The sequence below is a fragment of the Solanum lycopersicum genome, chromosome 3 (assembly GCF_036512215.1).
Source record: "Solanum lycopersicum chromosome 3, SLM_r2.1".
Lineage (NCBI taxonomy): Eukaryota > Viridiplantae > Streptophyta > Magnoliopsida > Solanales > Solanaceae > Solanum > Solanum lycopersicum.
Window position 1 is genome coordinate 11,629,753 of NC_090802.1, and position 21,362 is coordinate 11,651,114.

The following is a 21,362-nucleotide window of genomic DNA, read 5'->3' on the forward strand; positions in this document are numbered from 1 at the left end:
AATTGCCTTTGAATTATGTGAAATAAATCAGTATATCTTTTATATTTTGGGATCAAAAATGTCCTTGCCGTTATTCTAAGAGACGACAAACATCCTCAAGAGTTAACATCCCAAATTTATAGTGATGTGGCAAGCCACCTAAGAATAAAATGTTGCTAACTAGAATTAACTTTGAAAAAAAACTAGACCTTCTACGCACAAAAGTCGTCATGAAAGTCCAAAATATTGCCACTAAAGGTTTTAACTTATTTTTAGCATTAAATTTCGAATTTGTGTTTTTTCTTCATCATTTTTAAAAAATTACAAATAATACCGGTCAAGAAGGAGCTTTAAGAAATTGTAAGTTTTATTCTTATGTCATATGTATTGCGTAAAATGTACAATGATGTACTATGTCATAGGTGGTTTGAATCGATAGGTAATTTTGATGATTTTTGTAATAATATTTAATGTTTTTCATATTGATAGTGCATGTTATTTATTTTAGAAAATTAGGTTGCAACCAAAAGTTATTTATCCTTTTTTGGTTGAAAAATATGTCTTACTAGCGAAGGATTGTTTCAGCCTTACTCGTCACTAAAAATCACTCTAAACGTTTAGTGATAATATTTTTAGATTTTGTGACGACTCTTTTCGTTGCGAAAAGTGTAGTTCCTTTGTAGTAAATTCTAGTTAGCAACGCTTAGGAGGAGGGATTAGTCCCATGTGACTTGACACATCACTAAAAATTTGGGTGGTTAACTTTTGAGGGTATTTGTGGTCTCTTGGAATAACGGCGGGGTATTTTTTTATCCCAAAATGTAATGAAGGATATAAGTGGTATATTTAGCATAGTTCAGAATGCTTTTGATCCTTTTATGTTCATATATTAACAGCTAGAAAGGAAACCATGAGCTTCAGGCCTTAAGATTGTGAATAAGCTGGGGAAAACTTTTCTTGTTGTTTCCATATTTGCTAGCTTGTATTTCAACTACTTTGACAATACAATATTATTTTACTCTTCTTCTAATCACTTTATTGTAAATATAGAAGGACTCACAAACTTGATTAATATGTACTTTTGTAAAGAATTCACTAAACTTTCCATAAGGTTCTAGTCTAAATAAACAGGCACAACAGTTTTTAAGAGAGTATAAGATTATGAAAAAAAATGACATAACTCTCATCATAAGGAAAGGGGGGTAGAAGGTGTCAGAGATCATCTTTGTCTTCACCCAAGAAACATCACTAATCCTGCAACCAGACTATACTATATCAAGTGGCAAAGAAAGAGTAGGTGGGATGGTGGCATTGCAAGAGGTTTTTGGTTAATCAATGAGGAAAAACTTTTATTTTTTGGTTGATTAATGAAGGAAAACTCTTATTTAGGGTGGGATGACTATGAGAATGTACGAGGGTTAGGAATAAGTTATAATTAAGCCATGTTGGTTTAATACTTTATCGTATGTTATGAATTGAAATATAGAAGTGGTTCTGTGGGCAATTGATCCGTGAAGAGTCTAGTGAAAAGATTAGATATTGGTATATTGAAGGGCTGTGATTAAATGCAAGTTGATGAGAATCTATGATCAAGATGATGCCACGTGGAGTTGGTTAGGAAGTTGTTATAAAATCGTAGTTAGAGGAGAGATAAGGAACTAACTTTTGGAAATGCAATTTCTTCCCATTTCTATTTCTGCTTCTCTTCTACTCCTTCGATCTTCTGTTTCTCTTCTTCTTCGATTTCTGTTTCTCTTCTTCTCGATCTCACTCTTTCTTCTTTATTGTAATTCAACAATGTCTGCTCAGTAGTTATTTAGCATTGGTTTGTTATAATCGAGAACTTCTAGAGTCAATAAAGTTACGATTCAATTTATAGATTTTCTTTAAATTGTTGAGACTAAAATTTGTGATCTCAGAGAGATCATAACACTTGGTATCAGAGCCTTCGAACTTGTGCAATTGGAGGAGCAATGGATGAAGGAACGCGATGGAAGATCACTAAAGATAATCTAGTTAGACATGATGAAATGCTAGTCGATTTGCTGAATTCTCAGGAAGAGGTATGCCATGCTCGGTCTAAAATTCAAGGAGCATTGAATTTAATTTTGGGAAGGCTGGGTGTATTAGAAAGAGCACCGGCAGTTCCGAATGTGGGAGCAGGTTTGCTGTCCATTCTGAATCCGTACAATCGCAACCGAGCTCAGCTGAATACTGTTGCATTACCTATGTGGGAGTTACCTTGTTTTGCTAGTCAGGAGCCTAAGGTGTGGATCCGAAAGTGTGAGCGCTACTTTATACAGTATAGGGTGGATAATGAACAGAGGGTAGAATTGGCTGCGTTATACTTGAATGATGTTGCCGAAGTTTGGTATCAGTCAATGGTATTAAGTGGAGGAATTCCGAATTGGATCGAGTTTAGGGAGGAACTGATAAGTCGATTTGGGTAAATTGAAGTAGGTGATGTGGTAGAGGAGTTTAATAAACTACAGCAGAGTGGTAATGTGGATGAGTTTTTAGAAAGATCTGAAGATCTTAAGGATCAAATGCTTATCCGTTTCATTGGAGCCTTAAAAAAGGAGATCAAATTTGAGGTTAAAATGTTCAAGCCGACTATGTTGAAGGAAGCTGTAGAGAAGGTGAGGATGAAGGAAATGGCTATTGAAGTTGCACGAAATAGAAGTAAAGGAGTTAACCGAATAGTTACTCCAATTGTGCAGGAGATGGGTAACAAGGGCTCTTCTGCAATCGGTAATATAAATGGTCCTTACCGGCTTAATCCTGAGGTTTACGAGTTTAGGAAGTCCAATCATTTGTGTTTTCGTTATGGGGAGAAATATGGTCCAGGGCATCTATGTAAGACGAGACAGTTGAATTGTCTAACAGGAATTATTGTAAATGAAGATGACAATGAACCTGTGTTGGTAACTGAGGAAAATGAAGAGATAACTATCGAAAGAATAGTAGAACAAGAAGTACAGCAAGTTGTATGTCTAAATGCACTAACGGGACATAATAAAGGAGAGAACACTATCCTTGTTGGAGGGACTGTGAAGAAGCGAGACTTAGCGATATTAATTGATTCAGGAAGCACTCATAGCTTCATCGATAAACACACAGTTACTGCATTAGTCTATCAACCTTGTCCTTGCTTGCCAGTACGAGTTACAGTAGCGGATGGCAACTACGTTATGTGTAATTCTCACCGTAAAGATTTTTCGTGGAAAATGCAGGAAAGAATTTTCACGAAAGATTTGCTCATAATTCCTTTAGGTGGTTGTGCATTGGTGTTAGGAAATAATTGGATGAAGAAACACAATCCAACTAAGTTTGATCACGAACAGAGGTGTGTTACTATAGGCAAAAAGACCAATAAGTTGGTGTTGCCGAGAATTGTAGAGGAGGGAAATTTAAGCATGTTATCTAGTGAAGCCATGAGGAAAATGTTGAAGAAGGGTCAGGATATGGTTACTCATCTTTTTATGATGAATATGGTGACATCAAATGAGGAAGAGGAGGTAGATGAAGTGCTTCAAGAGGTGCTAGTTAAGTATTCATATATTTTTACAAAACCGAAATCACTACCACCAGCTAGAGCCTTCGACCATGAGATACGTCTCAAACCAGGAGTGATGCCAATTAGTCTTAGACCCTATCGGTATAATTTCCATCAAAAGAACGAGTTGGAAAAGCAGGAAAAGGAGATGTTAAGCAGTGGAATAATACAAGCGAGTCAATTTCCTTATTACTCACTTGCACTATTTGTAAAGAAAAAAGATGGGACATAGAAATTTTGTGTTGACAATCGAGGCTTGAACGACTTGAACATCAAAGAAAAATATCCAATTCCTATAGTGGATGATTTTTTGGATGAATTACATGGTGCTGCAATCTTTTTGAAGGTGGATTTGCACGCTGGATATCATCATATTAGAATGAGAGTGGAGGATGTGCATAAAACTGCTTTTTGGACTTACATGGGACATTACGAGTTTCGAGTGATGCCCTTCGGACTCACTAATGTGACAGCAACATTTCAAGCGTTAATGAATCAGTATTTTCAATCGTTTCTCCAAAAATTTATTTTCATCTTCTTTGATGATATATTTATATATAGCAGAAGCAGAGATGAGCATTTGAGGCATTTACAGATTGTATTTGAGACTTTGAGAGCTAATGTACTATTCGCTAAAAAGTCTAAGTGTTCTTTTGGTGAAGCTCACGTGGAGTATTTAGGACATATTATTACAGATGAAGGGGTGTCTACAAATCCTAACAAGATTAAAGCTATGGTGGATTGGCCTAGACCTAAGTCATTAGGAGCTTAAGAGGATTTTTGGGATTAACCGGTTACTATCGTAAGTATGTGTAGAATTATGGAACTATCAGCAGGCCACTCATAGATTTGTTAGGTAAAGAGGCTTTTAAATGGAGTGTGGATGTCGAGACTGCTTTCGAAAACCTTAAAGTAGCTATGAACACTACGCCTGTATTGACTCTTCCTGATTATACACATGAATTTGTGGTTGAAACCGATGCCATTCATGGGGGTATTGGAGTTGTAATTATGCAGCAAGGAAGGCTGATAGCTTTCTTTAGCAATTTTTTGGCTACTAAACATCGGGGCAAGTCGATATACGAGAAGGAATATATGGCTTTACTCAATGCAGTAGATAAATTGAGACATTATTTGCAGTTCAAACACTTTGTGGTTAAGACTGATCACCATAGTTTGAAGTACTTTTTGGAATAGCAGGTCACTTTGTCTATTCAACGGAAGGGGTTAATTAATTACTCGGTCTTGATTATGAGGTGCGATACAAAAAGGGAACAGAGAATCGAGTAGCGGATGCTCTATCTAGAAGACAAGAAGGTCTACAGAGCGATGAAAATCAATCCACAGGTCTGCTTATGGTTGTAAGTGTGATCACACCTACGTGGATACAAGAGATTATGCATAGTTATAATGAGGATACATACGTTCAAGAGTTGATTACACTGTTATCAGTAAATGTGCATGGGCCTAGTTTATGGCATAACGTTAATGGTGTGTTAAGGAAGAAAGGCAAGGTTTATGTGGGATCTACAGGACCTTTACGACAACAACTCATATCTACTTTTCATGATACTCCTTTAGGAGGACATTCGGGTCAATTGGGCACCTTCAAAAGGTTGGCTCATTATTTCTATTGGCCTAAGATGAGATCTATGGTGAATGACTATTTAGCTCATTGTGAGATTTGCCATCGTAATAAGGACGATAATGCAGCATATCCGGGTCTACTCCAACCATTGTCGATTCCTAATCAAGCTTGGAGTAATATAAGTATGGACTTTATTGAGGGTTTACCAAAGTCGAAATCTAAGGATGTTCTTAGTAGTGGTCGATCGATTTACGAAGTATGCTCATTTTATAGCCTTGGCTCATCCATATACTGCAGCAACCGTGGCTGAATTGTATTAAAGACAAATCCACCGATTAAATACTACTCCTGACTATATTGTTTTAGATCGAGATAAGGTCTTCTTAAGTCGATTTCGGCAGGAGATGTTCAAACTTTTGGGGAATCAATTGCACTATAGTTCAGCCTATCATCCTCAGAGTGATGGTCAAACTGAAAGAGTCAATATGTGCGTTGAAATTATCTTCGATGTATGACTGCAAGTCGTCCTACACAATGGAAACAATGGTTATCGACTGTGGAATGGTGGTATAATACGAATTTTCACATAGGTCTGCAGTGTACTCCATTCGAAGCATTGTATGGTTATACTCCCCCTCAACTTTCCATTGGTCCTCTTTTGGAAACAATGGTACAAGTTGCAGAGGATGTTGTGATGCACAGGCGACAGTTCCTTCAATTGTTGAAAGACAATTTAACTACTACCCAAGCTAGAATGAAGTTTTTTGCTGATGGAAACAAAACTGAGCATAAGTTTTCGGTCGGAGATTGGGTATACTTAAAACTGCAATCATATGGTTAGATGTCCGTTGCATTGAGAAAGAATTTGAAGCTTACTTCTAAGTATTATGGTCCTTACTTGATAACAGAAAGGATTGGGTTAGTGACTTATAAATTAGGTCTTTTATCTACTTCAAAGATTCATATGATATTTCATGTTTCGTTGTTGAAGAAGAAAGTAGGCAATCGTGTGGTAGTTCAATATGAATTACCTTATACGAACGATGAAGGAAATTTTTTGGTTAAGACGGTGACAATTTTGCAGCTCCAGATGGTAAAAAGGAAAAATGCAGCTATGGTGCGAGTTTTGGTTCAGTGGTCTAATCTTCCACCGGAGGATGCTACGTGGGAAGATTACGATTTTTTACGCGCTAAGTTCCCTGGTTTTGATTCTCATCCTTGAGGTCAAGGATGTATTGATGGAGAAGGGAATGTTATGAATTAAAATATAGAAGTGGTTCTGTGGGGAATCGATCCGTGAAGAGTCTAGTGAAAAGATCAGATATTGATATATTGTAATGCTGGGATTAAAAGCAAGTTGATGAGAATTTGTGATCCGGATGATGCCACGTGGAGTTGGTTAGGAAGTTCTTATAAAATGGTAGTTAGAGGAGAGATAAGGAACTAACTTTTGGAAACGCAATTTGTTCCCATTTCTGTTTCTACTTCTCTTATTCTTATTCTTCGATCTTCTTCAATTTCCTGTTTCTCTTCTTCTCAATCTCACCCTTTCTTCTTTACTGTAATTCAATAATGTCTGCTCAGTAGTTACTTAGCTTTGGTTTGTTGTAATCGAGAAAATCTAGAATCAATAAGTTGCGATTTGATTTTTAGATTTTCTTTGAATTGTTTTGACTGAAATTTGTGATCTCAGAGAGATCATAACATCATATTGTTATCTATAGATGTAGAACAAGTCAAGATTCATAAGAAAGATAAGACCCAAGTTTAATAGAGCTTCCAAGAGGGAATGAGAAGAGCTAGGGCATTCACTGGTAAACTTCCTAAATTATTTGTTTGGTTTTCCTGATTGTCACATTGATTGTTTCGGATTCATTTTTTTAGAGCATACTCAATAATACATGTGCAATGTAGGGGTGTACAAAACCGAACTCAAACCGAAAAAAACCCGACTAATAGTTTGGTTTGACTTGGTTTGGTGTTGGAAAAAAACCCGACGATAATATTGAATATTTGTTTTTTTAGTTTTACATAGATTTAGACAATTAAAATACATGATCTAATCTTACTTTCTTTTAATATTTAGTCATGTAACTAATACATACTAAACTTATTTTAGCACTTTAAATTATGATCAATTTCATTATGACTTATTTGTTGATTAATATTTTTTGTTATTTTCTTGAGAAATAACTTAGATAATTGAATTTTGGTAGGATTAAAGAAAATAGTTGAAGTATACGTAAATTATATGTTTGTATAGATACTTTATCGAAAAAACCCGAAATCCAAAAAAACCCGAATACCCCAAAGAAACCCAAAAAAGCCCGAAGTTGATAAACCTGAGTTTATTGGTTTGATTTGGTTTATAAATTCAAAATCGGATACGAATAATTTGGTTTGATATTTGAAAAATTCGAATCAACCCGATCATATACACCCCATACAATGGATGCTATTTTGCTGCAGCTTCAAAATACATTATTCTTCAATCTGAAAAATGTTCATCTTAACTTTTTCCATTTAGATGTTGTTGTGAAATTTGACAATTTGTTGTTCGATTTGAGGAGTGAATAAAAACTTCAAATTTGGAATCTTGTGAATTTTCATTTACACTTGCACTAAATAAATTAGAGGCATTAAGAAATGTTTAACTAATTCAGTATTTCAATGATTAAAGATGATATAAAACATAAGGTTAGTGTTATTAATTAGTTGTGCTTTTCTAATTGCTTATTGGACGCTCAATTTGATACTATTCTGTTGCTGGAAATTTTTTTGTGATTTTACGGAAGCCGCTACACGCTATGTCTCTTAGGAGGAGGTCTTCAAACTACAAAAGTTTCAAGTAAGGGACTTGAGTTGGACATTAATTTCTGCTTCTTTTGGTATTTTTGTCATTGAACTCAATTTCTAGTTCATCTTTTTGTCTGTTATAGTTTTTTATTTATTTTGGGGGGTGGGGGGTGGGTCGATCGGCTGGTGTGAATTCTGAATTTAAAGTATAATGACTGTTAAATATTAATCTGTTAGTTATTCTATGTGTACAGTCAGAGTAGTTAGTTACAAGTTACAATTTCCATCAACTTATATATTAGAAGAAAGTAGTTGGTACCAACATCAGGCATATGTAGAACCTTGTATTGATACATTCATGTACAATTGATTGATGAAAATCACAATCTTTTTCTCTGCTTCACTGATATACTTTCTTCTTCATCTTCAGTTGATGAATGAGGAATGATGAAGGTTACTGAAGCTTTCATTGTATTAGAGTTTGTGTAGGTGAGCTGAGCCTATTCTTCTCACTTCACTTCCAACTTCCTTTTCTGTTAGATTTCTCTCCAAATTATAGTGCAATTGCACTTGATTGTCTTTCATTAATTTCTTCTTCTTCAATTGGAAGTCTCTTGAATTCGAGATCTGCTAGGATGGCGATTGGAAATGATAAAACTGAGCATGTCGGTGCTTCAATGCGTTCTCACACTGTGGTTTCAAACACAGTCGCAATTGATCAGCATCATCCATTGTTTCTTCAACCCAATGATACTCCAGGTAAATCCTTGATCTCTGTTAAGCTCACTGGTTCTGAAAATCATGCATTATGGAGTATTCTATGAAAATCAGTATGTTATGTAAGAGAAAATTGGGGCTTGTTGATCATCATTCTAGATACACTTGGATTTTCTTGCTACCTATGTAATTGCTCCCTAAGAGTTTTCTGCTTATGGTAAAAACTTTATATGATGTCTCGGTGAAATATCTTAGAACTGAGTTTTTCAGCTCTTCTATTGCTGAGTTCATTCATTTCTTAGGCATTATTCATCAAAGTTCTTTTGCCTACAACTCTCAGCAAAGTGGTGTTGCTGAGAAAATACATAGACGCATTTTGAATATTGCTAGAGCCCTTAGGTTTCAAGCATCTGTACCCTTGAGATTCCAGGGTGAGTGTGTCTCCGCAGCTGTGTATTTGATAAATAGGTTACCTAGTGATGTGTTGTCTGATCAAACACCTTTTACTGTGTTACATAAGACACCTTCCAAGTATGATCATCACAAGGTGTTCTGGTGTCTTGGATATGCGAATGTCTTGAGTTTTATCCCAAGGCTGTCTCTGCAGTATTTCTTGGCTACTCTATGACACAAAAGGGTATAAAATGTTTCTTATTCACTCTAGAAAGTTCATGTTCAATTCAAGAAGATGTGTTTCCGTTTCCAACTATGGATACTCCCCTTTCATCTCTATTTCAGTGCTACCACAGACAGTTGATACAACCCCTACCAACATCGGAACTGTCTTTATTCCTAGTAATGAGGTCACTCCTCTTGTCCAACTGATCAGTGTGACAATGGTCCCTCTCTATCTTGTGAAGTTACTCCTGGTACCAGTATTCCTGAATTAGCTGGTGAGAGTGCCAGACCTTTAAAAGGAAGGAAATCTACTAGAACCATCAAATCACTTAATTGGCTAAGATTCTGTTACCAAGGGTACAACTCCAACCATCTGCTGCTATCTCATTATATACTACATCAACTATGACATTCTCCTTTATTTGGAACAACCCTCAGTACCTATTCTAATATTCCAGAGCCCTCTACTTATAACAATGAGAGATGAAAATGGTAGCAGCCATGAAGTCAAAAATTTCTGCATTAGAAGAGAACTACACTTGGAGTATAGTAAATCTTCCACCAGGAAAAAGTCCTATTGGCTGAAAATGGGTTTTCAAAGTGAAGTATATAACTTCAGGAGAGGTTGAGGAGTATAATGCAAGGCCGATAGCCAAAGGGTATAGTCAGCAGGAAGGTTTGGACTACACTGAAATATTTTCTACTGTAGCAAAAATGGTCACAATAAAGTCCATCATTGCAATACTTGTGTCAAAATATTGGTCCATTTTCCAACGGATGTCCACAAAGCCTTATTGCAAGGTGATCTATTTGAGAAGGTCTACATGGACATTCTACAAGGCTTTGCTACTGAGGTTGAGACTCATAAACTGTGCAAACTGCAAAGTCCCTTTATGGACTTAAGCAGGCCCCTAGACAACAGAATAAAAAGCTTAGTGACACTCTACTTCTTCTTGGTTTCTCCCAAAGTCATTTTGATTATTTTCTCTTTACTAAACACGTTGGACCAGAGTTAGTGGTGGTGTTGTTTTATGTTGATGATCTATTGGTTACAAGCAGCAGTCCCTCTCTGATTCTACAAACTACGAATGACTTAAAACTTAAGTTGAAGATGAAAGACTTGGGTGAACTTAAGTTCTTTCTTGGCATTTAATTTTCCGGATCAAGGAAGGGGATGGTGATGTGTCAAAAGAAGTATGCCCTGGAGTTTATAGCTAAAATGAGGCTCAGTGGTTCTAAACCTGCTAGTTCTCCCCTACACTCTTCTATCAAGCTCACTTCTGTTGAGTATGACTCTTTCATTCATAAGGAGAATCCAGACTATCATATAAATGATCGTTTATTACCAGATATCAGTATCACAGGCTAGTGGAAAGATATTACTATATCTCACTATGACAAGGATGGATATTGCTTTTGTGGTACAAGTCTTGAGTCAATTTATGCACAAACCAAAACACTCTCATATGGAAGATCCTTTGAGGGTTGTCAGGTACATCAAAGGGGCACCGGGACTCGGCCTACTAACGCCAGCTAAATCATCTAGTACTTTGGAGGCTTTCTGTGACTCATATTGGGCAGGATGTCTTCAAACCAGAAAATCAATTACAGGTTCCCTAGTTAAGATATAGGTGCCTTGATTTCATAGAACTCAAAAAAGCAAGACGCCATCTCTAGAAGTTCAGCTGAGGCAGAATTTAGAAGTATGACATCAGTGTAGCTGAATTGACATGGCTGGCATGGTTGTTTAAAGAGCTTGGGATAAGTATTCATCAGCCAATACATCTTCAAATAGCTTCATGAAAGGACTAAACTCATAGGCATAGACTGCCATTTTGTGAGAGACAAGACAGTGCAGGGTATGATTAAAACTCAGCATGTTCCAACTAAAGAACAAATTGCAGATCTACACACTAAGAGCATTGGAAAGCGACAACTCGTTATCTTTTTTCCAAGCTGGGATTGAAAGATATATTTCAACCATCAGCTCAATGAAGGGTATTAAATAATAGTTTGTTATTAATTTGTTAGTCAGTTAGTTATTCTATGTGAAGAGTCAGAGTAGTTAGTTACAAGCTACAACCGTCATAAATTATAAGAGAAGTAAGTAGTTGGCACCAACAGTAGGTATATATAGGACCTGGTATTGATACATTCATGTACAATTGATCAATGGGAACCACAATCTTTTTTTATCTGATTCACTCATACTTTCTTCTTCATTTTGAGTTGATGAATGATGAAGGTTACTGAGGCTTTCAATGATCACTTACCATACAATTGGTTCATCCTATTTTGAAAAGCTGCAAACTAATTGAGTAATGGATCTATTGCAACTTTGATTTATAAGAAAAAAAATTGAAGAGAAGGGTGTGATGAAGAATATATATGTGGCTATTAAATGCCAATTTTTTTAAAGCTTTCATTTACTAAATATTCATTTGGCTAAAACATGACAATTTAATCTAAGAATTGTAGTAAAATTTTTTTGGTCTATATAAGCAAAGGTACAACCACAAAAGCTCAGCTACACAAGTATAATATTGCCAAACACCAATTGAAAATTTAGAATTCCTTTGACAATAGCTGAGGGAGTTCAATTGTCCCTCGCCTTATTTATAAGAAAGAGTATATACTTTCCTTTTTCTAGTAACCAAATGGAACCCAAATCAGAAATTTCATCAAGTGTATCTGAAATTTTATCAAAGATCAATATTGAAGAGAGTATATGTATATACATACGGAAGTAATGAAGGATCGTATACTTCAAAAATGTTTTTATATTGTATAATTTTTCTCAAAGAATGTTCAACTGACTATATGTGACTACACCACTAATAAACAAGGTGAAATATCAATGACACTTTTGTGAAATCATAACAAGACAAGAACAAAGCTCCCTAGGTTTAGAGAACATGACCATGTGGCCTGCATCTTGAATCATGTGGACCTCATCTGGTGGATTATTGTTAATCAACCACCTTTGAAATTGTTGTTCATTGAGCACATTGTCCTTTTCACATACAACATAAACACGATGAACACTACCATATTTCTCTTTGGAAAGTTCAGTGTTTGTCAATAGGACTGATTCATCGAAGAATGGTACGGGCCTAACCAAATATGTTGCAAGAGTTAAGTCCTGTAGAGTGCCATAGACAAAAATTATTGAATCTTATCAAAAAATAATTGAATTATGTGAAAAGGGCTGACTTTGAGATAAAGACTCATTTATGTCATATGATAAAAGTTTGGTTATCTTTGTCATTTACATTGACAAAAGGCTTACTATGCCATGATGAGTTAACTGAAAACTCATCCGATTTCGCAAAATCATTTTATCCACATGACAATGATAATTTGACCACATCATTAGTTTAATTAATTTTTTGAATTAGTCAATTGCTTCCAAACTATTATCCTAGAAATAATATACTCAGCAACCATAGGTACAATTAACACACAAAAATGTAAGGATTTGAAAGTTAAGGGAAAATAACATTATAATTTTTTTTGGGTTGAAAAATAATTAGTTTATTGTTGATACATACTCACCTCAGGAGGGCAGAATTGATAGTAGATGGTTGCTAAGACTTTAGGACCTAAAACGACAGAGGTTGGGCCTTTATCCAGTCCTTTGTTATACACAAATTCAGTATCCATAGGTTCTTCCATTTGTTGAATAAACTGTCAATTTGCAAACATAAACAATGATTACTTTTTAGTATATTAGCAGTAAAATAGTTGTAATACATGTACATTCAATAACCTTGGAAATTCAGGTTTTTGAACTTTTGATCACTACGTGTTGTATGTACAATTATTTTTTTTAAGATCAAAGAGTAAGACTTATTACATTTGAAATTTTGTCTACGGCATAAGCAGAATTAGAAGTATAAGATTATCCGCCAAGAAAGTTATTTTTATGGATCGCCACGGATTAACAACATTAAAATAAGGTTGTTAAGTGTAACGAACTACTCCGACTGTTATTAGTAGACCAATTAATGCTGAAAGAAATTAGTCTAAAATTTTTTTGGGTAGTGGCTTGTATTTCTAGGCTAGGCCAGACAAAATCTGAGCAAGGTAAGGTCTAGAGATATCTAGGGTGTTACTCCTAAGGTTGGGGGTGGTGGGGTGTAACTTGATTAGTGACGGGAAAAGCCCTGTTTTGGGTAGAATGATCATGAGTTGGCTTGGGATTAGGATTTGTGTATAGTATTGGTATTGCTAGGCCATCATTGTCTGATTGTTGTGTTTTATTATTTATTTTGACCAAGAACGATCAAGGCATTGATAAAGGGGAAAGCTTGAGTTCTTTATAGATCCTAAATGCTTGATTCAAGGTAGGTGATGATTGCGTTTTCAAGTATGTAATGTATGCATGTCTATTGCATTATAATATTACTTGTGCGATGCATGTGACGAAACTGAAGGCTAATGTGAAATGAATTATGTTGATAATCTCATGCAATGAATATGTTATTTACTTATAGGTAGAACTCTAGAAGTATGATTGTTTATTGTGATTATGGTTGTGTGTGCTTCTTGTGAATGATGGTTGGCGTGGGTACCATGCCGGTATAAAATAGTAACGGTTGTCTCAAATACCACATATGTATGAATTATTTATGGTTGGTCCGGATACTGCACCGGTACCCTAATAGTTTGTGTGTGAATTCCATGAAAGAACCAAATTTACATGTTGGTTCCATGGAGTAAACCAGTTTTACTTTTTCATAATGTGATTATGGCATGTTGGTCCATGAGAGGATCAGGTATGTGTATTTTTGTGATCATGTGGGGCAGTTTTTATGCATTGGTTGATAAGGATATTGTGACTTGGAGTCTGTATTACTATACTGTAGTTACATGTTTACATTCATGTTTTGGAATTATTCGTATGATCCTATCAATACACGACTGTTGTATATTGATATTGTACTTGTTTTTTTTGTTGTTGAGTACAAGACATATTCAAGCGGCTGATACTAGACCTTAGTTGAGAGGCGTTTGACCTCCAAATTCAAGGGTGAGGTGGTCTTCCGGGCTATCATGGATTCTTTCAGATTTCTTTTTCAATCTTTTTGGACACACATTTTAGACTATTAGGCTAGTGTTTTCTAGTTTTCGGGGTTGTATCCCCACTAGTGAATATTTAGAGTTTTGGTGTTATCACATTCAGATTCTAGGGGTTAAATATTAGGATGATTTATTGAGTTTATGTGAGCTCAGTAATTTATTTATTTTTAAATGATTTCTTAATATTATAGTAATTTGGTTTCGCAAAGTGCTAGATGAGTTAAGTTGGGTTACAATTGGTTCTCCCACCAGAGGATTTGTATGGGTGCCACTCACGGTGGGCGATGATTGTGACATGAAGTTATGTGTTAAGTACTTTACATATTGAATACGTTGACATTATTGTAATATTATTTTGTCCTATCAATGTTGTTGAGGTAATGAAGTTTTGATGATTTGATACATAAGTTGAAACACGGTAGTCAGCATGGTCCACAGGAACAATGAACTAAGCTGGGAAAATTCAAGAACATACGAATAAAATGTGTCAAGACAAGTGTGCAGGGATGACAGAGTGGATAATGTTATTTACGAGATAAATCGTAAGGAGTCTGAGTGAAGAGTTGGAGTTCAATAACAAAACTGATGAACAAATAAGTTTGATTAAAGGAGGAGAGTCCAATTCAAAGAAGAACTCAAAGACAACAGAGGTCAAGTTATAGAAGAAGCGGCTTCTGACTAGGTGTCTGCTTGAAGTGAAGCATTCTGATAGTTATGTTTGGATAGAGGAAGAGAGTCAATAAAAACTTGAAAACTAATATAGCAAAGAGGTAATTGACATATTGACTTTTCTGAAGTGTAGCTGAATTTTGAAGCAACACTTCAAAGAACCAGGCCCTATTACAGAATTTATGTTCTGTGAAGGTTTTCATTGTGTGTATGTCTTGATGTACTGATAGTTTAGTAAGTTATAACCTGACATTGGATCATTTTCTTCGAGTTAAGGGCAACTCAAAGACTTCGAGTTAGGAACACACGCCTTGGAGGTTTTTTGTAGCATGGGGCTTAATGACTATTCGTAGATTACGTAACTTTGTAATCCTATTTGTTGAGGCTAATTATTGTAGTGAAGTTTGGGAGTAAATGTCTGTTGTGGAACAAGTCATACACCTTTTTGAGTGGTGTTTCCATGTTAAGTTATGTGTAATTAGTTTACTGTCCTTGCGTTATAATTGAAACACGTTAGGCAACTTGTTCACCTAGGGAAGAGTATATATAAGTAAGATAATTCTAGGTCATGTAGAATATCAACTGATATTAGAGCAGGTTATGAAACATTCAAGATGAAGGAAAACAAACCACTTCTAGAGATTATTACTACACTCACACTCTAATCAATTTGTTCTCATCCCTAAGAAAGGTTCTCATTACTAAGGAATAGGTTGAAAAAGTTTTGAGGGTTCTTTCAAAGGTAAAATGGGATGTCAAAATTACTGTCATTAGGAAAGATAAAGATTTCTCCGTCGTGACATTTGATCAAGTAGTAGGAAACCTCAGAACTTATGAGATGAATATGAATGATTTGAGAAAAGAGAAAATATTTCATGATAAGTCACCAGCCTTGAGAGTATTTGATGGTGAACAATCTGATCTAGATGAACAACAAATGACATTCCTAGCAAAAAAATCAAGAAGTTCTTTTTAAATAAGATAGGGAAATGACAAGAAGGAAACATTTACAAGTGTGAACGACTGATGATCATGCTTGGAAATGTTCTCAATGTAGAAAACATTGAAGGAGAATACTATCTTTAGAGAGAACTCAAGATTTATATAGATTACTTAAGGCTAGTTGAGATATTACAAACATCAACTACATCACTACTCAAAATAGAAAACAAAAAGTCTTGCACAATTAACTAGATACATGTATCATAAATTACTGGACACATGTATTATAAAATCCTAAAAGACTTCTTGAGAAATTAAAAGACAATATTGAAATACTAAGCATCAAGGTGTGAATACATTAATTCCATCGCTCAATGGTATGTTGAATGGAGGAAAGAAAGAGTTGAAAATGAATTAAAAGGAAAAGCTGCAAATACAAAAGAAAAAGAAGAATGTGCTGTGATTGCTGCTTGAGGATTAGGAACTGAAGAATCTGATGAAGAAGTAAATGAGACAACTCTCGTGGCAGTAGGAGATTCCGACCATGAAAAAGAAGAACAATGAGGAAAACCCTAGGTAAATATTCTGGAGTGCAAAGAAAAATTAAACCATTTTTTAAATATGTAATTCTTAAGTTATCCATTATAAAAATAGGGGAAATAAGTGATACTAAGATGAGGTTAACAGATGCTCTGAAAGAGTACAAAATTGATTTTTTTCCTGTGAGAATGCCAAAGTGAAAAAATAATAATTTAGAAGTGTATAGGCCAAAAATGGATCTTGAAAAATTTAATCGATGGATACACTCATCTAAAAATTTTAACCATACAAGTGAAAGAATTCATAATGAGAAAGCTAACATAGATTTTCATAGAGAAAGTACTATTACAGAAGACTTATGCTACATTGGTGGCAAACTTGGACACTACTGAATGTCCAATTGCTAACATATCTAGAAATAACATCTCTGCAGTATCTAGTAAAAACAGCTTCAATACAGGTCAAAGAAACAGGTACAACAAATTGTTGCCAATTTGAAAAAAAAAAAAATTATGACAGCTAGTAATCTTGAAAATATATTTTGGGCTAAGGTCATGAGCACTGCTTGTTATATTATGAAAATATGTGTGTCTCGATCAATCTTAGAGAAAACTCCTATGAATTACTCAAAGGTAGAAAGACTAATATCTCTCAATTTAGACATTTCATTGCAGCTGTTTTATACATTACAATGGAAAAGATAATTTGAGTAAATTTGATGCAGAAAGTGATGAGGGAATCTCCTAGGGTACTCGCCACATAGTAAAGCCTATAGGGTACTAAAAAAATTAACCAACTGTTCTGAAGAAAGTATACATTTTAATTTTTATGAAAATAGTACCATGATTGAGACTAACATGAAGGGCATTCATAATATTGAGGAGCAGGTTATACAAGTAGTCGACAGGTCAAAATAGCTGAGAGCACACAAATAGAGGGAGTAATAGATCAAGAAATTGACACTATCTTGCACAATCCAGTGTTGATACCGGTGGAACTTCTCAAGGATTGTCTATAAAAGTTACAAGTATCAAGGATCGTATCTAATTGACAATGTTCTTACTAATCTAACATCTGGGATTACCACCAGATTAGGATTGAAGAATTTGTGTACATTCAAAAACTTCCTGTCAATGGTTGAACCTAAAGGCGAAGGAGTCGCTCCTGGATGATGATTGGATACTGGCAATGCAAGAGGAACTAATCTGTTAGTGTGACATCTTGTTCCTCCACAAAAAAGGACAGTGATTGGAATTATATCTAATTTACTGCAAGTCGACATGATATAATTGTCTTATATGCTGGGTTTTCAAACAAATCACATCGAAAATTTATCAAAAAAAGTTTCAGGTTTCTTAAAGGAACAACTGATTTAGGAGTTTGGTACTCCATATGAAGCAATTTCAACCTTGTAGGGCATGCAGATGCTAATTATGTTGGATATTTGGTGGACAGAAAAAGCACCACAAGTATGAAACACTTACTTGGAACTTGTCTTGTACAATGTTCCACTAATAAACAATACTCCTTTGCCTTGTCAAGCATTGATGTTGAGTATATGGCAGTTGATTCACGTAGTGGACAATTGCTTAGGATCAAACAACAACTCTTGAATTTTGGTATGGATGTTGGTTGCCTTCCTATCTTATGTGATAATATTAGTGTCATAAACATTGCCAAAAATCCCGTGCAACATAATAAGACTAAACATATTAATATTAGGAATCTTTTCCTCCAATGATAATGTTGAAAAAGGTCATATATCAATAACGTTTTGTTCTACTGAGGATCAAATTGTTGATATTATTGCCACGACAGGAAGAGAATATTTTTAGAAAAATAGCTTAGACTTGGGATGATTAAGATTGCATAAACTCCATTCAATGATTGGCAAGAAAATAATCCCTGATAATGTCAAATAGCTAATATTTTGTACAATTCTAGCTAGAAAAATAAATTGTCCAATTGCTCCTTGGAATACATTCAAGAACCGGTTCTCTATGACATTTCTCCCAAAATCCTACCTTTGAAGGACTGGATATCGTTCCACTCATCATATCCCTTATTATGACATTTCTCTTGTTTGATAATTTCTTCTTAAGAAAGTGATTAAGAAACTCGTCGATCATTCTAATTGAGGTTGTTGATAATGAATATTCCTCTCTTAAACTAGTTATAAAGGATAACACTACTAATATCGATACCTCTGATTTGGAATTTTTGAATCTTCTTCCCTTCCAAAAATGGCCTCGGGTTATCATTGGCTTTGGTGGTCTGTAAATGAATATATTTCTTGTCAAACGAGGAACCCAACGATGGATAAGTTGTTCTTGCAAGATATGTTTAAAGGAAATTTTCTTAACATGAGATGATTGAGTTTTATGGTTGACAAGTTGCATGGGGTCCTCTCTTTTAAATTATAGTTCGAAGGGTGCCTATCCATATCATATGTCCGAGGATCTTTCTCGCATTCTTAATATTCCAAATGAATACTGGGATCACTAAAACTGAATGGCAACCTCTAGATAACATGGCTTCAGCCCTCGAAATCTCTCAAAAGTTTTCTGGCTGTCCAAATTTGTCTCGTTATCGGAGGGTTCTAAAGAGAGAAATGTCTCCTTTGCACCAACTGTATTTCTGTGTGGTCCATAAGGTGACGATTTCGTGAAAGGAGAGGGGGATTGATGCGAGCTATCTATCTTGATTTGACACATTATAATCTTCTCCTTTGTACAACACATTACTGGTTACACACTAACTAACATGTTTCATCTTAGTATTGCAATGCCTAAATGCCTATAGTCAGTTATGATGATTCGATAAATACAATTTGAAACATGTTAGTCAGCATTGTCCAGAAGAACAATGAACTAAGCTGGAAAAAACACAAACAAAATGAGTAAAGACAAGTGTACACAAATCACTGAGGGAATATTGTTGATTACAAGATAAAGCGCAAGAAGTCTGAGTGAAGATTTGAAGTTCAATCACAACACCGATGAAGAAAGAAGTTTGTCATTTGATGAAAGGAGGAGTTCAACTCAAAGAAAAACTCAAAGACAACAGAGGTTAAGTTGTAGCAGAAGTGGCTTCTGGCAGGGAGTCTGGTTTGATGTGAAATGCTATGATAGATGTGTTTCAATATAGAGGAAAAGACACATTGAAGACTTAATAGCAAAAAGGCAATTGGAACATTGACTTTTCTGAAGTGCAACTGAACTTTGAAGAACCAGGTCCTACAAATAATTTATGCTCTAGGAAGTTTATCTTTGTGTTTGTGTCTTAATGTATTGATAGTTCAGTAAGTTATAAACTAACAAGAGGATCATAGTCTTCAAGTTGAGGGAAACTTGAAGACTTGGGAGCACAAGCCTCGGAGTTTGTGCTAGCATAGTGCTTAATTGATAATTCCCTAGATTACATAGGTTTTTAATCCTGTTTGTTGAGACTCATTGTTTTATTCAAGTTAGGGTGTAAATTAGGTTGTGGAGCAAGTCGTGGTTTTTCTACCTTTTGAACCGAGTGTTTCCACGTTAAGTATTGTGTTTTTTTACTTTACGTTCTTGACCTTATAATTGAAACACATCAAGCAACTTGTTCACTTAGATAAGAGCATAGGTAAGTAAGATAATTCTATGTCGAGTAGAATAACCATTGAATAAGTTTCTTAGGAATGAGTTGGGTTAGAAGTACGGAATGTATTTGCACCATCACAGTTGTCAAATACAGTATTTTCTACGGTAGCACCATGAATGGGGCCATAGCAAAGCAGCGCCCAGTATTCCGGCAACTCCCATCATATGAAAGGGGATCAAGGTCCAATTATGAAACCTTGAAAAATAGGATGAATCGAAATATAGCTGCTACACCAAAACTAGTTGCAAAGAACCAACCAGACTGACCTAGTGGATAAATCAGAAATACATAAACAAAAACAGCAATTGGACCAGAGAATGCGATTGCATATGTTCAATTCTCATTCAATTTATAATGCCCCTATTTTTATGCCTTATTGTTCAATTCTCATTCAATTTATAATGCCCCTATTTTTATGCCTTATTGTTATAATATAGAATCATAAAAAGTAGAATAAGATGTGACTTGAAAAATAAAAGCAGGTTATTTGTTACAAGTTACAACTTACAACAAAATGAATGCATCAATGAGTATTTTGTAAATAATATTTTTGTGCCCGTTAACTACAAAATTTTTCGATAAACCCAATCTAATTCGACGCTAAATAGATCCTACTTGATCAAAATTTCATATAATCCATTGTTATTTCATAGCGTAATGAAATTAGTATGAATTATTTTGTTATTTAGATATGAAATTTTGTCAGTCATTAATTCCTACTAGTGTTAGATTATAGAAATTAAATTCATATGAGCAAACCTGTTGGGTAACTGCTACAAGATTGAGGTCAGGACCAGGCATAGAAGCTGAGACAAACACAGCCACAGCAATTTTTTGAGGGAACTTTTCCATGGTAAGAGCTATATTGATGCCACCCATGCTATGTCCCACTAAAACAACTCTTTCTTGTTGTGGCAAAGAATTCATAAATTCCATTAATGGTTCATTGTAATCAGCCATTGAATTGAGATCATCAACATGTTTTGGATTAATTCCAGAGGCAGCCATGTCAAGAACACTAACTTTGTGTCCTTCACTTCTTAGAATTGTCACAACTTTGTACCAACACCATGCACCATGACAAGCTCCATGAACTAGTACAAAGTGATTTTTATCACCCTTTTCCATTTTCCACTCTTTTTCTTGAAGAATTATTTAGATAACACTTCTCTAGTTATATATATTGAGGGGAGTCTATATAGTGCAAGAAAATGATTTTACTTAGCTATAAATTGTTTA

At 35.1% G+C, this 21,362-nt stretch overlaps 2 protein-coding genes across 6 annotated transcripts; one reads left to right on the forward strand and one right to left on the reverse strand.

The window, feature by feature from the left end:
- The first annotated feature begins 1,829 nt into the window (after nt 1-1,829).
- Nucleotides 1,830-21,292, forward strand: LOC104646223 (uncharacterized). Of its 4 annotated transcripts, XM_069294859.1 has the most exons (5): nt 1,830-6,937; nt 7,919-7,971; nt 8,350-8,408; nt 8,530-8,678; nt 14,226-21,292. In XM_069294859.1, exon 1 carries the CDS (start codon nt 2,526-2,528, stop codon nt 3,765-3,767), a length of 1,242 nt encoding a protein of 413 aa, XP_069150960.1. In that variant the 5' UTR covers nt 1,830-2,525; the 3' UTR covers nt 3,768-6,937; nt 7,919-7,971; nt 8,350-8,408; nt 8,530-8,678; nt 14,226-21,292. The 4 variants fall into 4 exon arrangements, with proteins under 4 accessions (XP_069150960.1, XP_069150962.1, XP_069150959.1 ...); XM_069294861.1 differs by lacking the exon at nt 7,919-7,971; XM_069294858.1 differs by lacking the exon at nt 14,226-21,292 and having other exon boundaries at nt 8,530-12,064.
- LOC101251655 (methyl jasmonate esterase 1-like) lies at nt 11,938-21,251 on the reverse strand. 2 transcript variants are annotated; one of them, XM_069294862.1, is made up of 3 exons: nt 20,883-21,251; nt 12,810-12,941; nt 11,938-12,396 (listed from the first exon to the last, which is right to left on the reverse strand). In XM_069294862.1, exons 1-3 carry the CDS (start codon nt 21,249-21,251, stop codon nt 12,109-12,111), a joined length of 789 nt encoding a protein of 262 aa, XP_069150963.1. In that variant the 3' UTR covers nt 11,938-12,108. The 2 variants fall into 2 exon arrangements, with proteins under 2 accessions (XP_069150963.1, XP_069150964.1); XM_069294863.1 differs by lacking the exon at nt 12,810-12,941 and having other exon boundaries at nt 12,017-12,396.
- Nucleotides 21,293-21,362: the final 70 nt, after the last annotated feature.

What these genes read in the sequence shown, in the direction of transcription:
- LOC104646223 (XM_069294859.1), top strand. Translation starts at nt 2,526, where the DNA reads ATGCTTATCCGTTTCATTGGAGCCTTAAAAAAGGAGATCAAATTTGAG.
- LOC101251655 (XM_069294862.1), bottom strand. Translation starts at nt 21,251, where the DNA reads ATGGAAAAGGGTGATAAAAATCACTTTGTACTAGTTCATGGAGCTTGT. An exon ending in TTGTAGCAGTTACCCAACAG is followed by an intron (nt 12,942 to 20,882) that starts GTTTGCTCATAT and finishes GCAAATTGACAG; the next exon opens with TTTATTCAACAAATGGAAGA. An exon ending in ATCAATTCTGCCCTCCTGAG is followed by an intron (nt 12,397 to 12,809) that starts GTGAGTATGTAT and finishes GGCACTCTACAG; the next exon opens with GACTTAACTCTTGCAACATA.